This window comes from Petaurus breviceps, unplaced genomic scaffold (assembly GCF_028583685.1).
Source record: "Petaurus breviceps papuanus isolate PSGF00001 unplaced genomic scaffold, PetGlider_PUasm1.0 184, whole genome shotgun sequence".
NCBI lineage: Eukaryota > Metazoa > Chordata > Mammalia > Diprotodontia > Petauridae > Petaurus > Petaurus breviceps.
The window spans coordinates 136,096-160,843 of record NW_027185793.1 but is presented as its reverse complement, the minus strand read 5'-3'; the positions used below and the strand labels follow the sequence as shown (position 1 = coordinate 160,843).

General features: G+C 37.3%; 1 protein-coding gene across 2 annotated transcripts in view; it reads left to right on the top strand.

Annotated features, from left to right (window-relative positions):
• Nucleotides 1-24,748, top strand: part of TMEFF1 (transmembrane protein with EGF like and two follistatin like domains 1) — a 150,389-nt gene that overhangs the window by 66,243 nt on the left and 59,398 nt on the right. For both annotated transcript variants that reach the window (XM_069088064.1, XM_069088065.1), the window contains exons 3-4: nt 4,227-4,356; nt 14,304-14,330. In XM_069088064.1, coding sequence (XP_068944165.1) covers nt 4,227-4,356; nt 14,304-14,330 — 157 coding nt within the window. The remainder of the gene's footprint in view (nt 1-4,226; nt 4,357-14,303; nt 14,331-24,748) is intronic.

The following is a 24,748-nucleotide window of genomic DNA, read 5'->3' as shown; positions in this document are numbered from 1 at the left end:
TATGGTATCTAGACTGACAAATACACATAGGCAATTTTCTCTCTCCTTTCACTTTTCAGTTTAAAGCCCCTTTAATTAGATTCTCAAGTACCTAGCTGAATATATTTTTGGGATCCCTTGTTAGGCACCATCCATCTCTGCCTGTCAATCTTATGATTTAAGCTGCAGTCTAGTAGCTCACTTTATAAATATTATTTCTATCCCTCTTGCCTCCTATTTTCTCATATTTTTAAAACCTCCTTCATTGTTCTTATTTCTATGTTGAATCTGTTGGAATCCATAGTTTTATCATTTGATTTGTGCATTTTTCTGCCTCCCCCCTAAACTTTAGTTTCAAGCCTTCTTGATCAAATCCTTGGGGCTCCTGCCAAATGTGCTCTTAAAACTAACTCAGAGCACTCAAACTCTTACCAGAAGTCCATTATTTCAGCATGGTCCAGAGAATTAAATCCTGTTCTTCAAGACCATTTATTTATATAGCTAGAGATGGTCAGTTAAAAAGTAAGCTATAGAAAACAGTCAGTAAGGATCAGGAAAAACTAAGACTTGAACCAAATATTTAAAAAGTTAGCAAGATTCAAATAGGTAAAAGAAGGAACAAGAGGTAGTGCTATTATTATCCCTATTTTACAGTTGAGGAAACTGAGATGGATAGCCATTAAGTGAATTGCACAGGGTCACACAGCAAGTAAGTGTAAGATTTGAACTCAGGTCTTTCTGATTCCAGGCTTGTATTCTATCCATTCCACTACCAACCTCCCAGGAGTTAGTATTGGATGGTGAATAATTTCATTATTCTTATAGATATTTGAATATGATTGTGACATTTTCTGTATGACTGCTCCCTCCATAACAGAGATGATAGCCTATCTATACCCAATATTCAGTAATTCTCATTTTTGTTTTTCTTTAAATCCTCCTTTTAAGGTCTACCCAATTCATTAAAGGCTTTACTCTGGATATTTTAATAGCTTAAGGACACCAGTGTGACATTTGAACAAATCATCTTTTGTCTCTCATTACTAAGAAACTTACTTCATTTTCTAGTAATATATGTACTTGGTGATATCTTTTTTGCTATTAGGAGGGGGGAGATCAGGGCAATTGGGGTTAAGTGACTTGCCCAAGGTCACATGGCTAGTAAGTGTTAAATGTCAGAGGCCGGATTTGAACTCAGGTCCTCCTGACTCCAGGGCTGGTGTTCTATTCACTGTGCCACCTAGCCACCTCCTTGGTGATATCTTTTGCAGCATTTCTTAGGTACAGGTCATTGTTGGCAATGAGATATGGTATGTTTTTTGTTTGTTTTACCAATTATGTCACTGAAGTCACCTGTAACTTTGAATGACCTCTTCTGAGATCTTGGTGTTTTATGTGTTTTATGACTGGGTTTCAAAAATGAGTTTTTCCAGCTTTAGGCATCTTTGGATCACTGAAAGCACTAAATAGTATCTTAAATGCGATCTAGTCCAATCTTTTCCTACACAATTCTCACTCCATCTCCTTTTGTTTTCTGTAGTGTCTATCTAAGATACACACATCACAAACACACAAAGACTAAATGGGTTGTCCATCAGTATATATTTTTTATCCAATTTGTTTTTTAATGTAGATGGTTACCCAGTTTCTTTAGAATAATGGATTTCACTGAAAAGGTTTATAGTGTTTTGGAGGCTTGAAGATATTTAGTACAATATCATCTTTGAATAATGGAAATAGCATAAGTTTATTTTAACCATAGAAAATATCAATGAATTCTCCAGCAGGAAGTTTTCATAACATCATACATATATACATACATACATACATATATATATACACATGTAACAGCAAGCACCCCAGCGTCCCCAGGGTGGCTGCCAACACAGGTTCTTAGATCTGCTTTGTTAAAGGAAAGCAACTCAAAATGGGTTAACAAGCTTACTTTAATCAGTCAAATATGTATCGTTTACCTAGTTCAGGGGAAAAAGGTCAGCACCCCGAACTTCAGAGTATACAGACAGAATTATCAAGACAGAGAAACAGATCAAGTAGACGGGTTTCCAAACTGTCCAACCATTACATCCATACCAAATCAACATCTGGGTTTTTCAAAGCCAGGGGGCTCTCAACAACAGCTTCCCAGAGTCTCATCTGATCAAATCACAGAACACTTCTCAAAGTGAGCCCCAAAGCAAAGCCTCACATCAGGGATTATATAGCCTTCTCCTGGGTCAGAGAATGTAACCACCCTCTTGACCCACTGCCCAATCACACAGCATCAAGGTGTGGGCATTCCTGAAAACCAAGCCTCCTGCCACAGGCTCCATGTGACCACATTCAGCCTATTAGGAGGCAGAGTATATTTTCAAATCAAGGAAGGTTCTCAGAGCCTTCTCATAAGCCTATCAAAGGGCCTATGGGCAGGGAAGATCTTTAAATTTGCATTTCCACCCGCTCAGCAGGTGAGGCCCCTTCAGAAAATCAGAATCCCTCAAAGGGAGGTTCAGGACACAAGTGAAGTACATGTGCCTGATGAGCAGGATGAACAGCAGACATTGGGCAAAAAGGGCAGCAAAAGCAGTATCACTGTTTACATGACCCTAAATCAAAAGAAATCTGACTCTTCCAGTGCATCCGTGTGTAGCATTGATAGCACAGATGATTTGAAATCTTCCAATTCAGAGTGTAGTTCTACTGAAAGCTTTGATTTTCCTCCAGGCAGTATGCATGCACCTTCCACCTCTTCCACTTCATCCTCTTCAAAGGAAGAGAAAAAGCTCAGTAATTCCTTGAAAATGAAAGTCTTTTCCAAAAACATCTCTAAATGCATCACACCAGATGGCAGGACCATATGTGTAGGGGACATTGTTTGGGCCAAGATTTATGGCTTCCCATGGTGGCCAGCCCGTATTCTTACTATAACTGTAAGCCGGAAAGATAATGGCCTGTTAGTCCGACAGGAGGCCTGTATTTCATGGTTTGGGTCTCCAACAACATCTTTCCTTGCACTATCGCAACTGTCCCCCTTTTTAGAAAACTTCCAGTCACGCTTTAATAAGAAGAGAAAGGGCTTTAATAAGAAGAGAAAGATCGCAAGGCTATCACAGAGGCAGCTAAGGCTGCAAAGCAGCTGACTCCCGAAGTTCGGGCCCTGTTGACACAATTTGAAACGTGAACATGGACAGTAAGGTAGGCAAGAAAAGTTTGGAGGCTCCACAGATTTTTTTTTAGGCTAGTTAGAGATAACTTACACAAAGCAGACTTGGCCAAAACCAGTAAGAGAAAAAGAAATTGCACTCAGTTGGCTGCTTTTTTTCTAATACTGAAATTGATCTCTTGATAACTTTCTTGACAGGCAAAGTAAACCAATTGAACATGCAATCAAATTTTTTCTTAACATGAGAAATTTAGCAATATTTTCAAGTAAAAATCTTGCATTTTTAAATTCCTCCACCTTACCCTAAGGCAAGGAGCTATAGCCTCAATTGAAAGGCATTATTTTGCAGGGAATATGCATCAGATTCTTCCGAATATGTAGCCTATTACTATGTGACACAGGTTACAGTGGGTGATGGTAGTTAATAGCTGTGAGTGGGGTGGTCCAGTAGGAACGTTTGGGATTTTAGTGACCACTTGTTTTTATTTTTTTTTATAAATTAACACATAAGCCTTTCTATGCACACAAGGGCATAAGTTTGACACTTCAGTTTTTGACAAGCTGAAATAGGGATGGATGCTTACTGTTCAGAGGCAGGCTGCAGAAAATTGCTCAAGAGTTTGGGATCAAGGGCTGTCAATGCTGCATAGTTGTGAATCATAACTTCCTGTTTTTCTTCCATTAAAAAAAAAATCTTCCAAGGTTCTGACTTGGGAGTTTAATAGAGGTTTGTTTTGAAAAATGTAAATAATTGATTGCTAAATTGGTCAGATTTTCTCCTGACTGGCTGTTCCTAAATTTTTAGGATACGTCCTAGTAAATTACACTTTGTGAATTACTTGTCATGTGTAATTGTTGCATTTTGGATGTACCTAATTTCATAATTTTGAAAAAAATATTTCCGGTTAAGGTATCTGTTTGCAGGTCAGAAAGTAAGAAAATGTAATTATGTAATGCTCTGATATGTACAAAAAATGTAAATAAAATTGACTAAAATCTGAAAAAAATTTTGCATTTCCATTACAATACATTACAAGGAAATAGAATATTCATATTTAGTTTTGATAACTTATTTTTATTTTTATAGTGTCATACAAATTACATTCCTGTCTGTGGTTCAAATGGAGACACTTACCAAAATGAATGCTTCCTCAGAAGAGCTTCTTGTAAACATCAGAAGGAAATAACAGTAGTGTCAAGAGGACCATGCTATTCTGGTACGTATTACTGTTTTGGTTTGTTTTTTTGCTTTTTGTATCACAGTTATTTCAGGATGTACCTCTCCCCCTTCCCTTTAACTCCAGAACCCTTTCTTATAATATACAATGGTCAATCAGAACTGGCCAGTGTAGCATCGATGTCTGTCTTTATCTTCCATTCTTTTGACCTTCATAATCCTTCCTCATCCCTACTGAGAGGAGAGAGGGGAGTTTCATTATCTGTCCTCTGATAGTTGCATTTAACCTGAATTCTGTTTTCTTTCTGTGTTGTTTTTATTTATTTTATTGTTGCATACATTATTCTCTTGGTTCTTCCTTTTTCATTCTGCATTAATCCATACATATCTTCCCATGTTTCACTGGATTCTTCACATTTATCATTTCTTGTAGCATAATAACATTGTGGATACTATAGTTTATTCAATCATTCCCCACTTCAGTTGCAAATTTTTTGCTACCATAAAAACATGAATACCATCAATATTTTTGTATACATGAGGACTTTTTTGTTCTTATTTTCTTGACCTACATGTGCAATAGTGGGATTGATAAGTAAATGGAGGTGAATAGTTTAATATTTTCTTTCATAACTCCAGATTATTTTTGAGAATTGTTTTTACCAATCCACAGCTTAGCCAACAATATATTAGTGTATCTGACTTCCCACAGCCCCTCCAACATTGACTGTTTCCATCTCTTATTATCTTTGCCAATTTAATGGATGTGAGGCTAAACCTCAGAGTTATTTTAATTTTAATTTCTCTTGTTATTAATGATTTGGAGTGTTTTTCCAGATGATTGTTAACAGTTCGCATTGCTTGGTAGAGTTGTGAACTGATCCAACTGTTTTGCAGAGCCATTTGGAACTTTGCCCAAGGGCTATAAAACTGTGTATACCCTTTGACCCAGCAATATCACTACTAGGTCTGTATCCCAAAGAGATTTTTTAAAAGGTAAAGGACCTATGTGTACAAAAATATTTATAGCAGCTCTTTTTGTTGAGGCAAAGAATTGGAAATTGAAGGGATGCCCATCAATTGGGGAATGGCTGAAGAAATTGTAGTATATGACTGTGATGGAATATTACTTTGCCATAAGAAATGATGAGTAGGATGCTTTCAGAAAAATCTGGAAAGACTTACATGAACTGATTCAAATTGGAGTGAGCAGAATCAGGAAAATATTGTACATGGTAACAGCAATACTGTATGATAATCAACTGTAAATAATTTATCTATTCTCAGTAATACATCTAAGACAATTCCAAAGGACTTATAATGAAAAATGTTATCTACCTCCAGAGAAAGAACTGATAAGAGTATGAATTCAGATCAAAGCATGTTATAAAGGTTTTTGTCTGTATTTTCTTTCACAACATGACTAATATGGAAATATGTTTTACATGACCACATATCTGTAACCTATATTAATCAGGATCAATGAGAGGGGAAGGAGGGAGAGATTTTGGAACTCAAAATTTTAAAAAATGCGTGTGAAAAATTGTTTTTACATGTAATTAGAAAAATTAAAATATTAATTAAAATACAGTTCACACTGGGCAGCTAGATGGCGCAGTGAGTAAAGCGCTGACCCCAGAGTCAGGAAGACCTGAGTTCGGTTCCGGCCTCAGACACTTAACACCCACACAAAAAGACTAGCAGTATAACCTTGTACAAGTTACTTAACCCCAATTGCCCTCCAAAAGGCAAAAACAAAAAACCAGTTCACATTTCTCCTTTTGGAAATATGTCTCCGTATCCTTATCAGAGGTTGGGGGAAAGGAAAAGAAAGTAGAAAATAGTGCCAAGAGATTCTGAGATGAAAAGAAGGGTAGAAGGGGGAGCTGATATCAAATAGCTTAAGTTTTCTCAAAAATTTAAGAAATGAGGTCCTCAGCTAAGAGATTTTGGGGGAAAGGAAGATGTGTGAGGTTTAAAGAGAGGAGATCTGGAATAGCTTCAGAGGGGAGTGAAATTGGGAACCAATTAGAAAAGAATAAAAGGATTGCCTTGCTTCACTGATGGTCTGGTAGAAGGACATAAATCTGTAGTATACTCAGTAAACACAGCTGTATGACTTCCTCCAGTTCTGTTCAACAGCATGTGAGTAGGAGTAGAGGAGATGTGTGATAAGACTTATCCAGGGCTGAGATTTGGCAAGAGTCAAATAATCATGGGAAAAAGGAGCAAATAATGCAAGAATTGATTACCATGTGTAATCTGATGCAGATTGGAAAAGGAGGAAAGTGAAGCCAGAGCAGTGGTCTGAGAAAACACTGAGGGATGGAGGAATTGGAGGTCAAGATGAAAGCAAAGAATGGATTTAGGAGGGTTGAGGAAGGGAAAGAGAGAGAAAAATAGGAGATTACAATGATACAAGAATGTCAGATTTTTTGTTGTTGTTGTTAAAGAAGTAGGAAGTAGAACACTTGTGGACAATGGTGAGATGTGACCATACCTGTGTGTGGCTGAGGTGAGGTCTAATAGTTTGTGGGTTTTAAAAGACCTGAGAAACTGGGAGATTGTGTGGAAATCAGTGGGCAGTACTGGTAAGATGGTCCAAAAGTCAAAGCCAGAGCCAGATCCAGAAGGCTAGTCTGGAAAACCTGCTCTGAATTCAGAAGCAGTGAATCCAAAGCCAAGAGGTGTCTACATAGAACAGATCTAGTAGGACAACACAGTGGGGAGAATGTGATGTTGAGTCATCTTCAGTCATGTCCAACTCTTTGTGGCCCCATTTGGGCTTTTCTTGGCAGAGACACTAGAGTGGTTTGCCATTTCCTTCTCTAGCTCATTTTACAGATAAGAAAAACTAGTCAAACAGGGTGAAGTGACTTGCCCAGGGTCACACAGCTAGTAGGTGTCTGAGGCTGGATTTGAACTCAGAAAGAGGAGTCTTGTTGACTTCAGATCCAGCAGTCTATCTACTGCATCACCTGGTTTCCCCAAGGAATGTGATGCCTTAAACACTCCCTGTCCTTTGCACACTCAAACTCTGCTCTCATTATATCCTGTCATAAACACCAGGGGCTGGTTTCTAGCCATGGCTACTTCACTGACTCCTGGTCTAAGGAAACCATCCTGATACTCTCTTAAAGGCAGAGGGATGTCTTTACTATGGACATCTGTGAGTCCTCTAGGCCACAATTCACAGCCATCTCTTACTTATTCCAGGTCTATCTTTTCTATTGTGTTGTGTCATTAATTGCCCATCTAAAGGGGATAATAAACCACAGAGAAGCAAATTTTTGCTTGTAGAGATTTATAACGTGTGGTCCATGGATTAGAAATTGAGAAATTTTATTTCAGAAAAAATGGAAGAGTAGGCCATAAAACTGAATGGTGAGTTTCTTATAGGCAAGCAAGTCTTATAGACAAGCAAACAGGTCATCTTAGTATTTCCACAACTGTAAAGATGGAATATTGCTCTTGGAATGGAGGCAGGTCTATGACAAAGTACAGGACACAGATCGCTAGAAGCTCTAGGGATTTGAAAGGGACTTGTAGTATTTCTGAAGAGTTTCCTATCAGATCCTTGAACTGAGAGCAGACCTTCTTATAATTGACTCTATGTCAAATAGATTGTATAATAATAGACTATGTCAAAATAATTGACTCTATGTCAAATGTGTGGGCACCAAAAGCCATTTTTAAACTTGCTTTGTATTGATTTGTCTTGATACAGTTATAACATTTTCATCTGGGCTTCTTCAAGTGGCATATGGACACAGGAAACTCTCAGAGATGGAGCCCCCTTCTGAGTAGGGGTAGCCCATAGGTATGGTAATCAGAGTCTTGTTTCTACTACTGTCAATAGCATCAAAGGATCATAGATTTAAAACTGGACTCATCCTTCACTTCCTTCCCTTTGTCCCACTTTACACTTAAGTAAACTGAAGCTTTAAGAGGTTAAGTGATTTGACCAGGATCATGCAGTTAATGTCTGAGGCAAGATTTGAACTCAGGTCTTCCTGACTCCAAGTCCAGTACTCTGTGTCCTGTTCACTATGTCTAGACAAGTTTGTACAACAGCCAAGCTTTCTTTCAGCAGGTGTACTTGGGAAGTCTGACTTTCAGCTCTCACCTTGTATTCTAGAATCTTCTCATTGCTTCTGGCCTTTGGGGTTATAGGTTTTCCTAAAATTGAAACAATCAGAGAACAGCATCTTCCATATTGGGTGTTATTTCAGTTTGGAGACTAATTGCAGGTGCTTCAGATTTCTGTGTGCAGTTCCCAGGATGATTGGATAGAGGACTTCCTAGTTCAAGGGTTCTTTACCTGAGGCCCATGAACCCCCAAACAGATCACATGTGTATAGATATCAGGGCATCCATAAACTTGGATAGGAACATGCTGCATCTTTATTTTGATGTAATTGGTTTCCTCCATGATCTTACATTTTATATATTTTTTCATTTAAAAACATTATTCTGAGAAGAGGCCTCTAGGTTCGCCAGACCATCTGAGGGGGTCTATGACACACAAAAAATTAAGAACCTCTGCTCTGGGTGCTGCTTGCTCTCAGACCTCAAATACTGCTTTGCAGAGAGAAAATTTAAAAAAAAATTTTTACAGAGAAACATTCTTTCCCAAATCATATAATTCCATTTTACTCAGAGAAATTTCTAGTATTTTGCACATGTCCAGGGCATGGCATATTAAGGGTTATATTGAAAAAAAAATGGTTGTTTTAATTTACTCTTGAAAGGTCAGCTTCTCTAATAAATGGTAGATAAGATTTGGGGGTATTCCAGAATGGACCTTTCCTGGAATACATGAAAAGTATTTTCTACCACAGGAGATCACAGAAAAGCTTCCAAGTTGTTTTTTTTTAATAGAGTGATGAGGTGTACCATCAGGGAAGGAGGAAAGGGAATAATTATTTATATAGCATCTACTACATGGAAGGCACTGTGCTAAAGGCTTTATTATCTCATTTGATGCTCATAACAATCCTGGAAGGTAGATGTTGTTATTTTCCCATTTTACAGATGAGGAAACTGAGGGAAACAGTTAAGTGACTTGGCCAGGGCCAGTAAGTGTCTTAGGTGGGATTTGAACATGTCTTCCTGACTCCAGGCCCAACACTATCCTCTGCAGCACCAGCTGCCTCTCTATCAGGATGGAGAACCTGAAGATGACCCAGCAGTGATAACTGTTATGAAGCCCAGCAACTTCTAAAAGTCATTTGTTTTTTTGTGGGTTTCTTATTTCAATATAGCAGCTGCCTTGTGTGGCTAATCTGTACCTCTTTCCAGCCTGTAGTGTGGCCTATAAACTGTTACCTCTTTCCTTTTAGACTACATTGGTTTCACAGAAAGCCATTGTTCATGGATGTGGACTAGTACTGTCAAGAATGATTGATGATGCTATATTTGGTCCCAGTGGTAAACCGGCATGTCATTCAAGGAGACTTTTCCCCTCACCACCTCCCTCCCCACCAGGGGAGCAGGTCTTGTTGGAAGATGGCATTTATAAACCTTTGGAAGCTTGCCAGAGCTTTTACGTTGTTTGAAGGGCACAGCAGTATTCTCAATCTGGTCATCTCAGGCCCCAAATGAACTTTTTTCACTCATCCTCCTCCCTTATGCAAATTAAATTGTAGGTCCAATTTTGAGTACACAGTTGTCTAGTCTAAACTGATGTAGGAGTTTGACATTATGGGTATGAATAGTTGAGTAGTCATGAGCAAAGCAAAATTCAAGGAAAAATAGATCAAGTGTGATTGTCAATGTCAAGGAAGGCTCCATGGAGGAAGGGGTATTTGATCTGGGTCTTGAATTTCAGTAGGTGGAGATGATAGAGGTTATTCCAGGTAAAGAGAATATTCTTCTTTTTAAAAAAAATATTTATTTATTTTAAATATATATATATATATATATATATATATATTTTTTTTTTTTTAAACAATTGGGGTTAAGTAACTTGCTCAAGGTTACACGGCCAGCTATTTTTTGTGTGGGAGCCAAGTATCTGAGGCCGGATCCGATCCCGGTCTCCCAACACCAGGGCCGGGGCTCTTACTCACTCTTACTTACCTGGCCGCCCCTTAAAAATATATTTTTTAAATTTAGTCCCAAATTCTCTCCTTCCTTTCAGCCCCTCCACCATCCATTGAGAAAGCAAACAATATTATACATTGTGAAATCACGCAAAACATATTTCCATATTAGCTATTTTGCATCCAAAAAAGCAAGTAAAATAAGAAAGCGAAAAGAAGTATTTTTTAGTTTGTACTCAGAGTTCATCAATTCTCTCTCTGGAAATGAATGGTATTTTTCATTATGGGCCCTTGGATTACCTTAGATCGTTGTCTTGATCAGAATAGCTAAGTCTTTCACAGTTATCATTACGATATTGCTGTTACTGTGTACAATGATCTAGTTCTGGTTGCTTTGCTTTGCATCAGTTCACCTAAGTTTTTCCAGGTTTTTCTAAAACTATCCTGCTCATCATTTCTTAGAACACAACAGCGTTCCATCACAATCATATACCACAACTTATTCGACTCATTTAAAGGGAATGTTATGAGCAAAGAAATGGAGGCATGAAAACACAGGGCACATACAGGGGATGAGAAGTAGTTCATTTTGGGGTAAAAATGTAGATTGCCAGGCATGGAGTCATTTGAGATAAAGTTGCAGAGGTAGAATGGTAGCAGATTATTTTGATTCAGGGGCTGAGATTTTACTCAGGAGACAATAGGGAGCCATCAAAATATATTGAACCAAAGAGTGACATGACCAGATCATGCATGAAAAAGATTAATCTGGCAGCAGCACAGCTTTGGTTCTGGGGAGAAGCCTTAATAGGCATTTTTTTTATTTACACATGCTGTGATTAATTGGTGGAGCTCTGTTATGATTCGTTATGCCTGACTGATGGACTTGGAGCTGACACAGTTGTTCCCTGCAACAGCAGCAGAAGGCACTCATTTGTTGTGGGACACAGCTGGGGTATGTGTGAGTGATTGCCCACACCCGGCTGCTCCAGGCCCTCCCAGCTAGCAGTAGCAGCAGTGCCGTAGTGATGAAGCCTAGCACTTGACTTAACTCATCTTTCCTGGGGAATAATTTCCACAGCTGTGTCTTGGAATAATAAGACACTAGCAAGCTTGTGTTTGATTCACTCTGCTAGGAAATGGTGCTCAGTGGTCAGACCTATCTTCTCCCTGTGTTGTGAGTGTGTTCCTTCTGGTGCTCTTGGCACCTGTTCATATGTCTTGCCCTTTGTGTTCCTGGCAAAATACTGATTCCTAGTTGTAGCTTTCTAGCCTGAATGGAGGTAGGAAAGATTCATTGATGGGGACCAGACTTGCCCACACTACTGAACTCAGTGATTTCTGATAATGATTGGATTTAGGCTAGTTTGTGTGACTGCACGACTGAAAAGATGGATCTAATGCCCCATCTACATATCTAATAGTAGCAGAGAAGAGATGGTACCTTTACAGTGAAACTCTCTCTGGTGGGAAAGTGGTTATGGTAAGATGCTGGTAAAGTCCACTCCTGCCTGTCTAATGGCTTTCAGTGGGAATGAAACCTTACTCAGTCCTCCTTAATCTTAGTGCCTTCCCTCTGAAGCTCCCCCAAATTTATCCTGTCCATATTTTGTATGCACATAGTTGTTTACATCAACAGTCAGGTAACAAGCATATATTAAGCACCTGCTGTGTTTCAGGCATTGTGCTAAGCACTGGGGAAACAAAAAGAGGCAAAAAACAGTTCCTGCCCTCAACGAGCTTACAATCTAACAGGAGATGACATGCAAACAAATATGTACAAAGCAAACTAAATACAGGATACCTAGGAGATAATTTGCAGAGGGAAGGCACTAAAATTCAGAGGGGTTGAGGAAGGCTTACTGTAGAAGGTGGGATTTTGGTTGGAACTTAAAGGAAACCAGGGAGGTCAGTAGTCAGAAGAGAGAAAGGAGAGCCTTCCAGGCATGAGGGATGTCAGAAAAAAATGCCCAACAGAGCCAAGAGATGTGCTCAGTAATCTGTCTCCTCCATGAGACTATGAGCGCGTTAGGTCAGGGACCATTTTTTCCCTTTCTTTTCCTGGCACATAGTAGGTGTTTAATAAATGCTAGTTGGCTGAATAAAAATGTCTGTTACTGCACAAACTCTTTGACATTGTACCATTTTAGATGCTTCTAATGCTCCCCTGGCTGCACACAGCCAAAACAGGGACATGTACATGAATGTACGTGTGTGTGTATATATATATGTGTATGTCAGCGTCATGGCTAAAGCTTGCCTAATGGTCACTGTTCACTATATCACCGATTATGCTTTTATTTTTTTGGAGGGCAACTGGGGATAAATGACTTGCCCAAGGTCACACAGCTAGTTTTTTGTGTTAAGTGGCTGGATTTGAACTCAGGTCCTCCTGACTACAGGACTGGTGCTCTATTCACTGCGCCACCTAGCTGCCCCAAGATTATGCATTTTTCAGGTGCTATAATAATGGGAACTTTTGTCATATAACTCTAGCAATGTGTTGGGTAAATGTCCTAAATTTTATGTTCTACTTCAGTTCTACTGTCAAGTTCTCAGGTCCCTAAGTTTCAAAAAATGTAGAATGTCCCTAAAGCCTGGACACATAGGAAATCTCATTAACTATGCGTATTTTCAAGGAATGAATGAAACTTTCAACAACATTTTATTCAACAACAATTATTTATTATAGCATAAATGAGATTTTATAGGAAGATATAGGAAACACATAGGAAATCTGATTAATTAATTAAATTAATCTCATTAATATGGATAATAATCCCCAATAGCTAATGAAAACTTTTATTCCACATGAAATTGGCATGGCTAAAATTTATGCTAATTAAATAAAATGTTGAAAATTTCATTCATTTCATTTCTTGAAAATATACATAGTTAATGAGATTTCCTATGTGTCTAGACATTAGGGACATGCTGTGATTTAAAAAAAAATCCCATGCCAATCAGACTCACAGGAAATTGATTTTTAAATCAGAAGGCCTATGTAATTGCCAAGTATTTAGCAAATTATATAACATATAATATGGCATATTATATAATTATGTGTTATTTAGCATTTTATATTTGCTTCTTCCATATAATATATAGGGAGATATCTTAATCTCATCAGTAGCAAATCACATTACGAGTTATGCATTCTTTTGGGAATGGTTTTTTGAAGGCTGATTATTCATTGTATATAGATTTTAGTCACAGAGGATGACATTTTCTGGCCTAAGTGACTTGTCCTTTTCCTCAAAAATCACTTTTCCTGCAGCCTTCTGTCATTGACTCTTCTAATAAGAGGTAGATAGAAGGAGGGGAGCAGCTAGGTGGTGCAATCGATAGAGACTTGGAGTCAGGAAGACCCATCTTCCTGAATTCAAATCTGACCTCAGACACTTGCTAGATGTACGGTCCTGGGCAAGTCACTTAACCTTCTTTGCCTCAGTTTCTTCATCTATAAAATGAACCAGGGAAGGAAATGGCAAACCACTCCAGTATCTTTACCAAGAAAACCCCAAATGGGATTACAAGAGTCAGACATGACTGAAAAGTAACTGTACAGCAACAAAGAAAGAGGACATGTTTTGTTTTCCTCCTCCATGCTTAGAAAAACATGTTGATTGTACTTTCTTAAGTTTGGAGAAGAGGTTAAATTTAAGCTTCATTAAATAAATTATTTTTTATAATTATAATTTATCTTTATTTAAGAAAAGTTTAAAAAAGGGAAAATTTTCTGTCCTACTGAGGAACATCTTAATTTAACTTAATAGGTAGGGAAATAAATGTGAGACTAGAAATCACATTTTGTTTTTTTGGGTTTTTTTTTTTATATTTTGATAGTATCAGATTGTCTCCACAGAAGAAAAGTTTAGGGGGGGAAACCAGTATTTCCAGGTACAATGTTAATATTTGTGTCTGTGTTGTTGTTTTTTTCCAGATAATGGTTCTGGCTCTGGAGAAGGTGGTAAGTTTCAAGTAACAATTGCATTTGTTTTATTTGAATAAAAGTACATTTGTATGATTATTTTTTACCTAAGAAATGTTAATAAGTCAAAAGTGAGAAAAGAAGATGATTCATTGTCATCCTGTTAAAACGAACAGTCTTCAAAAGAATCTTCCCAATAATCAATTAGAACAGAATGTGTTACCTGGGTTTGTAGGTTTTGAATTGAAGGCGAACGATTATTTATTGTAAATGCTATGTAGAGACCACAGAGCATAAAGAAAAAAGCACTAGGCTTAAGCTAGAAGACCTGAAACAGAGTTTCTGATGCTTCTAAACAGTATGACTGAGAGAAAGTCACTTGACCTTTTATGCCCTCAGTTTCTTCACCAATAAAATAGGTACTTGCTCTGCTTACCTCACAAGGTCACTATAAGAAAGGTGTTTTGTAAACTTTAAGCTATTTTATAAATGTAAGTTTCTATTATTGGGGAGGGGGAGGTTCATGTTTCATGTAGGAGTTAAGACTACAGATGACAGCTGAAGTCACCTTCAGTGCCAAGATTCTGTAATCCTAGGTACTTTCCACACACGAGTGATCCCAGTGTTTCTCACATTGGCAGGAATTAAAATTATAAAGTTTGTTGTTTGGGCCATAGTTTTGTTCCCCACAGAGTTAAAGAGTTCTGAGAGTGTTTTGGAAAAGGAGAATTAAGGAAGAATATACTGATAGGTAATATATAAGACATAGAAATAGGACAACTCTAGAGTTAACTGGGCATAAAAAAGATTTAAAATCAAGGCTAGAGGAATCTTGATTTTAATTAGAGTACTTAAGCAGATGACTCATAGATATTTTAACAGGCAAGCAAGTAAACTGATTTTTTTTAGTGACTGAAGAAACCAAATGCTTCCCAGAAAAGCTCCATGACAGAGGAGTGGGAAAATCTCTACAGCATTAACAAAATTGAAAACTATAACCTTAGGCTAAGTGTAATCAGTCAATAACCAACACCATTTATTGGGCATCCATTAAAGTGCTGTATTAGTTACTGAGTGAAGTACAAAAGTTGTATGCTTGAAGGAAATTCACTTCAGGGAATCATACTTGGAGAAGTAATAATAAATTATGGTAATAATCCTTTCAACAATATTATAAATACAACTCTTCTGGGAGAAAAGTCAGATTTTTGCCATAAAGAACTTGAAAGGAATCCTGAGAGTCTTTTGGAGGCAGCTAACAGTTCTAATAAATCAAATGAAATGGCAGATGTAAAAATACTTTGAAAAGTTGAAAGTACTTTACATATTTAAGGTATTTTTAAAAATAATTAATTTATGTCATACATATAAGCCCACTTGGGAAGAACAGCTAAAAGTATAAAATTCAAAAGAGAAATAAATCCTTAAGTTCAAAATTCAGTGAGAATCTAATCTAATATAATCAAAAGAGTGGAACATTAGCCATCAAGAATACATGCTGAAAGCCTGAAGCAATGGCGGTCAGACTTGGTTCCATATGCTTCTCTAGTTTCTCACAGAGGTGCAACCCTGATTTCCTAGCAGAGGTCCATGTAAATAAGGAAGGTTTTGCCAGGTCAGAAGATCTACTCCTACTTCCACAAAGACTACTTTGATCCTCCGTATGCTGGTTGCTTCATTATCATGTGAGGCTACGGTTGAAAACAAACAAAAAAAATCGTCTACTTGGTTTGGGCCTTCTGTTCTACAACCTTGTATCTTCCTGCTTCTATGAGTTCCTTTGTTTTCCATATAGTTAAATATTTTTTGCGTTTGGGACTGTTTCCTTACTCTAATTCTATGCCTGCAACCTGAATTTAGGGAGGATAACAGAGGGCCTGGCCAAAACCCAACTATAAGAATGAACTTATCTAAACTTAATGTTCTCCCATTGATGCGCTATACCTGTCAATTATGGAACAATATTATCTCAGAAGAGCTAAATTATGAATAACCCTCAAAGTGAAGGAAAGATACAGGCTCAAGATAATTAGACCTGCAGTATATTAGCAAAAATGGCCTTGTGAGAGGAGGGGCATAGAACACATTTTTGAAGGTGTATATAATTAGAAAAAGAGGTAGACAAGTAAACACAATGAAAAACAGAAAATCAACAACTTAAGTGCAGCATTGTTACTGCCAAGGAGGCAGTGTGGTATAGTGGGGAAAAACCAAACCAAACCAAACCACCGGCCTTAGAATGTGAAGATCTGGGTTCAAAACCTGATGGATGCTACCTGTGACATCTTGGGTAAGTCACTTAATTTTGCTGAGACTCTGTTATCTGTAGGATGAGTCAGTCAGACTACGTGATCCTTTGTGTTAGTCCCTGTCCTCTGACATGACAATTCAATCTCATTGATGTCTCACTGGTAATCTTGATGGCTCATGTTCCCACCCAGAGTCTTTCTTGAGAATATTATGTTTTCACTTATTTCTCAAAGGGGCCTCAGCTACCCTGAAATAACATAATAAAGGTGTTGAATATATGTATATATATATATATATATAACAATTTTATTTAAAAGAATAAGGAATACATAAAGAATTCATCTGAGCATTTAATAAAGCAATTCAGAAAGCCTTTCCCATTAACCTGTGTTATCTTTACAAAGGGGCATCTTTATAGTACAATGGATAGAGTGCCAGGCCTGGAGTCAGGAAGACTCCTCTACCTGAATTCAAATCTGGCCTTAGACACTTACTAGCTACGTGATCCTGCGTGAGTCACTTAACACTGTTGCCTCAGTTTCCTCATCTGTAAAATGAGTTAGAAGGAAACAGCAAAGCACTCCAGTATCTTTGCTAAGATGGGATCACAAAGGGTTGTACATGACTGAAAATGACCAACAAAACCTTTACTAGATTTTCAGCACTTTGTCCCCACAAACTAGAGCATTAAAAAGAGAATAGAAGATTCCCAGGCTGGTACAGCAACCCCATCTGACACCTCTCCTCATCCGACAACCTGACCAGTCTCTGGTTGGTATGTTTGGTGCTATTCTTTTAAATGAGTATCATTATAAAGCCTCATTCCTAGTCTAAATTATCTTATAGTTCAAAGAGACAAACATGACAAATACATTAAAAATGTATCCATAAGAATACATAAATATGTCTAGCATAGTTCTACATGTGTGACTATGCAACATTAATTATAGTTATATTGTACATAATTAATAAGGGAATGCTAGAATGAATGGAGTTGTCAACACCATAGAATCTTCTAACTGGAAAGGATCTCAGGAAGCCGTCTGGTCTACTTTCCAGCCTTCGGGAAGGAAATGCATTTATGAGGGGATAGTTAGTGTGATAGGCTTAATGGAAGAGGCAAGTTTTGATTAGAGTTATTAAAAGAAGGGAGGGCACAAAAATTCAGGTTTAGGACAGGACAGAAGAGGGAGCAAGAAGGTCATGCAGGAGGGCTTAGCAAGGCTAGGTTTATTTGGAGTAAGCAGAGAATCCAAACTTGTTAAGTGACAATAGGTGAAGGCATTTTGATTATATAGGACAGAGCTTCTCCTTTCTTGTGACCCCCTTTGACTGTCCATTCTCAGAATGTTAGTTGCCTACATTAGTAACTGAAGGACATTGTAACCTTATTTAGAGGTCAGTAGAAATAAAGATGCAACTCCCCCCCCTCCAAGTTTATCATTTAGCAGTTATTTCAGTTGTGCCCAACTCTTCATGACCCAGTTTGGGGTTCTCTTGGCAAAGATACTGGAATGGTTTGTTATTTCCTTCGCTAGCTCATTTTACAGATTAGGAAACGGAGGCAAACATGGTTAACTGACTTGCCCAGGGTGACACACTAGTAACTGTCTGAATCTGCATTTGAACTCAGGACTTCCTGACTCCAGGCTCAGTGAGCCACCTAGCTGCCCTCCAAGTTCATGGGCCCCTGAAATCTTTCAATGGGGACTTTGGGGAAAGGTTCTATAGACCCTAGGTTAAGAATTCTTGGTATAGTCCAGTTGATAAAGGTCCCAGATATATGTTCCTACATCATTTAAATATAGAATTTTTCATTCATCAAAAGCCTTTGGAATTTTTTTTGTTACTTCATCCAGTCAACAAATATTTCTCAAGTGTATTGGGTACAAAGTACTATGTCATGTTGCTATTCTGGGGGTTAGGGAGGAGCAGAGATGTGTTAGTAAATAGCTAACAACCAAACTTCCTGAAAAAAAAAGCATGCACCCATTTTTTTTTAAAGTTAAATCTGCATAATTAACATCTTCTTAATTCTAGACTCAACAAAACAATAAATCAAACTATGGTTTGTAGTGACTGCCAATTTCTGAGGTATAAAGGCTCACACTGAACATTTAACAATTGGTTCTTACAAGCTTGTTAGAGGTGGGTCTAGCACACTCCTGGGAAGTAGAGGACTAAGCTTATAAATATAAGTAAGATATAAAGATAAGTAATTCCCACCCTCAAGGAGTTTTCATTTTGTTAGAAGTGAAAGATAGATCCCAAATAGCCATGCTCCAAGGCAACATGGGACAAGTGCCTTAGGAGTGAGAAGTTCAAATAAGATGTGTTTTCAGAAGAGAAAGAGATCGATTCTGACTGGGGGAATGAGGAAGAAGCTCAGGGAGGAAATGGCTTTTGATCTGAGCCTTGAATGATGGGGAGGATTTCAATAGGCAGAGATGGGAGGGAGGGAGTTCTTGTAGGAGGGAAAAACACAGGCATGGAAAATTTTCCTGTGGGAAAGCATAAGCCTATTTCTATTTGTACTGTGAACTTGGGTAGCACTGAATAAAAATATCTTGTATTTAGACAGCATTTTGCCAAATGTTTTCCTCACAACAGGTAGTGTGATTGCTCCCAAATCAAAGCGTTTTAGAATTGGAAGGGTCTCACTGGCCATCTTAGTCCATAACATGTTCAAAAGGAAGGCTGCAGTATGACATGTCTGATAAATGTGCCTGTGGACTCTGCTTAAAGATTTTTCAATGAGGGGAAGGGAACCCAGCCCCTCTATAGGTGGCCCAATCCACTATGGACAACTTCATTTCTTAGGAATTTTTTCTGGACATCGAGCTTATATTTACTTCTTTGCAACTTCTACCTGTCACTCCTTGTTTTGCCTCTTGGTGCCATACAGAACCAGACTAATCTCTTTTCCACATGAAAGCCCCTTCACATACTTGAAGACAGTCTAAACATCCCAGGCTAAACATTCCTAGCTCTTTCAACTGATCCGCACAAGACTTGAATTCAACTGTTAAATAATAGTAACATAATAATGATAATGATTTTGTTATTGTCCCCATTTTACAGAGAAAGAAACTGAGGCTGAGAGAATTTAAATGACTTGTTTAAAGTTATACAATGATCCAGCTATAACGAAAACCTTAGCCTTTTTATTGCAAGCATTTCCACTAAACCTTACTATTTTTCAAACCCCACTTCTGCTCACAATGGTCTTTGTTACCAATAACCAATCAAGCTATTTTTTTTCTTTTTGAAATGGGGACATGATCTGAGAGGGATGTTATATTAGGAAGGAGAGCTAGAAAGACAACAGTGAAAAGGAGGACTCAATGTTCAGGGCAATGACCAACCTTAATTCTGAAGAACCAGTAATGAAGCATACCATCTACCCCCTGACAGGGACGTGAAAGACTTAGGGACCACAATGAGGTATACACTCTTTTGGACAAACCAACATAGAAATTTGTTTTGCCTGACTATACATAGGTATCCCAAGAGTTTTGTTTTTCCTTTTTCTCCCCAAGGATAGGGGGAGGTGGGAGAGAGAATGGATTACAGTAAATTTTAAAATTTAATTAAAAAAAAGAAAAGAGGCACTCATCTTCATCTATGAGAGAGGGGAGACTTTGAAGGAAATGAAATACTCTATTAACTGAAAAGGAAAAGGAAAATTAGCCTCCTCTTCACAAATAACATACTTTTTATATTTGAATTAATAAATTTAAATGTGTGACCCTTATAGGAAAAAATCAGAAATAATTTGGTAATATTTGTAAATTTTAAAATAGACAATTCTCCGGTGGACAAAACCATCGTCTTTTCATGGGGTCCCCAAGAGGATCCTATTTCAGAGCAGGTTCAAAACCCAGATAAGGGTGAGGAACAGAGAAAGAGGCCTAAGTAGTGATGGAAAATTCAGCATCCATCAATTTGTGTCTCCCATTGTAACCCAGATGGTATCTACTTATATTAATAGCCAGCAGTCCTTTATAGATACTCCCTTTGTGCTCAATATTAAAAAAAAATACTGATACCATTCAAGAAAGAAATGAGTCAAAGGTGCAAACAAGGGCATTTTTTTGGCTTACTACTAGATTATAACCAATGTACCATGTGATACGGGGGAAAGAGTGCTTGATTTGGATAGAGAGGAGTTGGTTTTGAATCCTGTCTCTAACACTTACTAGTTGTGTGACCCTGGGCAAGTCACTAAGCTCTCTGGGTCTCAGTTTCCCCATCTACAAATTGTGGGGGTTGGACTAGAGGCTTCTAAAGTCTTTTTAAATTCTAAATCTTTGACGCTATATTGATCTTGATCTATATTGATCTGACCCTATATATTTCATCTCATCGTTTCAGTCCAGAAATGGCTTAATAACATGGAATACTAAAACTATTTAAAATATTTCATTTTGGAAAATATGAACACAGAAAGTTTGAGATAGTAATAATGAAATAAGTTATCAATGTGGATATTATATATGTCCAAATTTCTTCCTTATAAATATCCTGCACGGCATGCAATATAAGCCAACTATTTGACCCATGGAGCTACACCATAGAAGGCACAGATTTTAAGAAGATTTTAAGATTTTAAGAAGATTCAACAAATATTTCTTGTTCACAAATATTTTTTTGGACAGGGGTCTCACATTTGATTCTGCCTCAGTATTTCCCAGTGAATATTAACCAATGCTTCAAGCTACAACCTCTGGTTAATATGAATCAACCCCAGAAACGATATAACACATTTTTTTGCTCCATCCTGAACAAATAATGATTAGGACAGAACCACTTACCCTTTCCTGTCTCTGTTTGGGTACACTGGGATAGATTTAGCACCTTTCTATTATGGCACTACAGACAGAGGAAACTGTTCTGTGAAATAAAACCACCATTCTTCCAGCTTAGTGGGAACACATCCAGCTTGAGAATACTGGCCTGGAAAAGCAGATGGAAATAATGAAAACAGGAAAACTTTCATCTCATCTACAGGTAGAATTCATTTCGTAAGCTTTGCCTATTTCAGTAAATCCTTTGGGGAAACTTTCCTTTTTCTTATTATGAACTTGACAAACATCAACAAATATGAACATTTCCTTATATAAAGAACAGAAAAAAGGATTGTAGATGAAATCATGAATATTCATAACATATACTTTGTTGATTCTTTTTACATGTCACAATTTATTATTTGCATATTAAATTTGATGTGGTTTGCTGGTATCCTCTTCTGAACTTCCTTCTGATTTCTTATGTGTATTTTTTTTAATGCTTCAATAATACTTTTTTTCTTTTCTGTTTTTTGGTATTACTACCCACTTACTTTCCCCAAAACTCTCCCTCTAAAAATAAAAACTTTCCCCTCTTATAACAAATAAGCATAGTCAAGCAAGACAAATTCATGCATTAGCTATGTTTGGAAATATATTGCTCATTTTGCAGCTCTAGGTCATCACCTCTCTGCCAAGAGATGGGACATATGATTTATCATCAGACTTTTGAAGTTGTGATTGGGCATGACATTGATCAGAGTTCTTAAGTCTTTTTCCTTCACAATATTGTAGTCATAAATTGTTCTTCTCCATGTGGTATCAGCTTATATAAATTCTGATAATTTATTGCAGCACATTAATATCACATTTGTACATCATAATTTTTCCAGCCATTCTTCAATTAATTGGTTTATCAGAAGAATTTTCTGCAAAGCTTCCCCTCCCACCCCCATTAACTATTTCCATTGGGGAATTTTCTAGGTGAGCTGAGGAATTTCTGGGATTTGGGGGCATAGATGAGAATATTCATAAAGCTCTAGTCTCCTAAATTCATCATCCCTTAATGAAGACTGGGGGGGGGGGGGAAACATAGTATAGTGGGATGTACTAGACTTAAAAAAGAAGAGAGAATGATTCTTAATTCTACCACTTACTCACTGGAAAACCATGAGTCATTTCAACTTCTTGAGTCTGATTTTCCTCATCTGTAAATGGGGATAATAGTAATTGCCCTGTCAGCCTCACAGAAGTTGTGAGGAACAAATAAGAATATATGTAAAGTGATATGTGAATGTGAGCCATAAAAGACAAAAATGTAGAAATATTAAATTTATCAACTTACCTATCATGGAAACAAAATAAATAACAAAAAATAATATTACTGCTACATGACATACATATAGTTTGAATAACTGTTGTTGCTGAGTTGTTTCAGTTGTGTCTGATTCTTTGTGATCCTTTTTGGTGTTTTCTTGGCAAAGATACTGGAGTGGTTCCTTTTCCATCCTGTTTTACAAGATGTGGAACTGAGGCAAACAAGGTTAAGTGATTTGCCCAGGGTCACACAGCTAGTAAGTGTCTGAGACCAGATTTGAACTCATAAAGATGAACCTTTGTAATTACAAGCCCAGTACTCTATCTACTGCACCACCTTGAATAACTATAGGAGCTCTCAATACCCTCTATTAGAATATTGTAGCTAAAATAAACAGTAAATAATCAGGGAAGAAAATGAAAATTAAAATACAGTGAATTCAGTCTACAATGTGAATGCCAGCTGAAGCTCTTAAACCCTGAGTGGGTGAAATGGATTAAAAAAACAGATGGGACCCAGCAGTTCTTGGGCAAAGAAGTGACTTCTCTGCTGCTGCTACTTTTTATCTTCTGGGTCGCGTCAGTGGACAACAGTGAGAAAAACATGACAAGTATCTCTATGTTCTTCAGTTTCTTACTGAGACTTCGTAATCATTAAAGATAACTTTAGGCTTCTTCTGTGTCCATTTGGATGATCAAAAGTGAGTAGTTGTCATATATTTTGATGAGGTTGGGGGAGGTTCTCTATCTTTTACATATGCAAAACATGTTAGGTGACTTAGTGGATTCAGTGCTGGGTCTGGAATCAAAAAGACCTGAGTTCTAGTCTGGTCTCAGATACTTATTAACTATGTGACCTTGAACAAGTCACTTAACTTCTGTTTGCCTCAGTTTCCTTAACTGTAAAATGGGGATAATAATAGTACCTACCTCCTTGGGTTGACATGAGGAACAAATGAGACCGTGTGAATAAAGACTAAGAGTTAGTGATCCAGATCTGGACTGGTTGAAGAGAGGAGGGATAGAAGTATGGAACAAACTATCCCAATTATACATTACTAGTGTAGATACCATTCCATTTCTTTCCCCAAATTCACTTTTCTTTGAAAAGGAGAGGCAACAAAAAGAAGAAAAAGTCAGAGGCTTTTTCTCCATAGAATGGAAAAAGGTAGCAATTGGTTAGAAAAATATTGTTGATAAGAAGCCCACTTGAAACATAAAGATCTGTATACAATTAAAATGAGGGGTTAAAGCAGAATTTATTATTTCTCAGGTGAATCTAAAAAAGTGGGAAGGGCAATCTTGATTTCAGAAAAAGCAGCAGCAAAAATAGACCTGGGCAAAAGATAAAAAAGGAAACTACATTATGCTTAAAAGAGCCATAGATAATGCATTCTCATCACTTAATTTGTAGGCAAGGAATGGCATAGAATTTAAGTAATCAAAGGAAAAAAAAATTATTGAGCTACAGGGAACAATAGGCATTAATAGCTAGAAACCTCTGTGTCCTCCTTTCATACCTAGACAAAAATAGTAATAAAAAAATAGAGATTAAGGACCTATATAGAATTTGAGAAACATTAAAGATGAGAGCTCTCTTGATAATTAAATGGAATTTTAAAAGAATACTTATATTTCATAGCTTTTCTTAGTTTCTTTACAAAATTCAACTGTGTACTAGGGCATTAAAGAAATACACACACACAGAAAAGCAGAAATGTTAAACATATTCCTTATTGACTACAACTCAACAAAAAATTATAATCAACAAAGAGTATTTGAAGAAAGTAGTCAAACTTACATGGAGGCAAAACCATAACATTCTAATTGTATAGATCAAAGAACAAATCAGAAAAATGAGGTAACAAACCAAAACTTTTGGGAGGCAGCGAAAGCAGTCATTAAGGGAACATTTATATCTCTAAGCACTTTTTCAACAAAAAGAAAAAGAACAAATCAAAGAATTAGACATGCAACTAAAAATAAAAAACTAAGAAAACAAGAGAGCATTTGACCCAGCAACACTGCTACAAGTATATATCCAGATATGTCAAAGCAGAAGGAAAGGATCCATATGTGTACAAAAATGTTTATAGAAACACT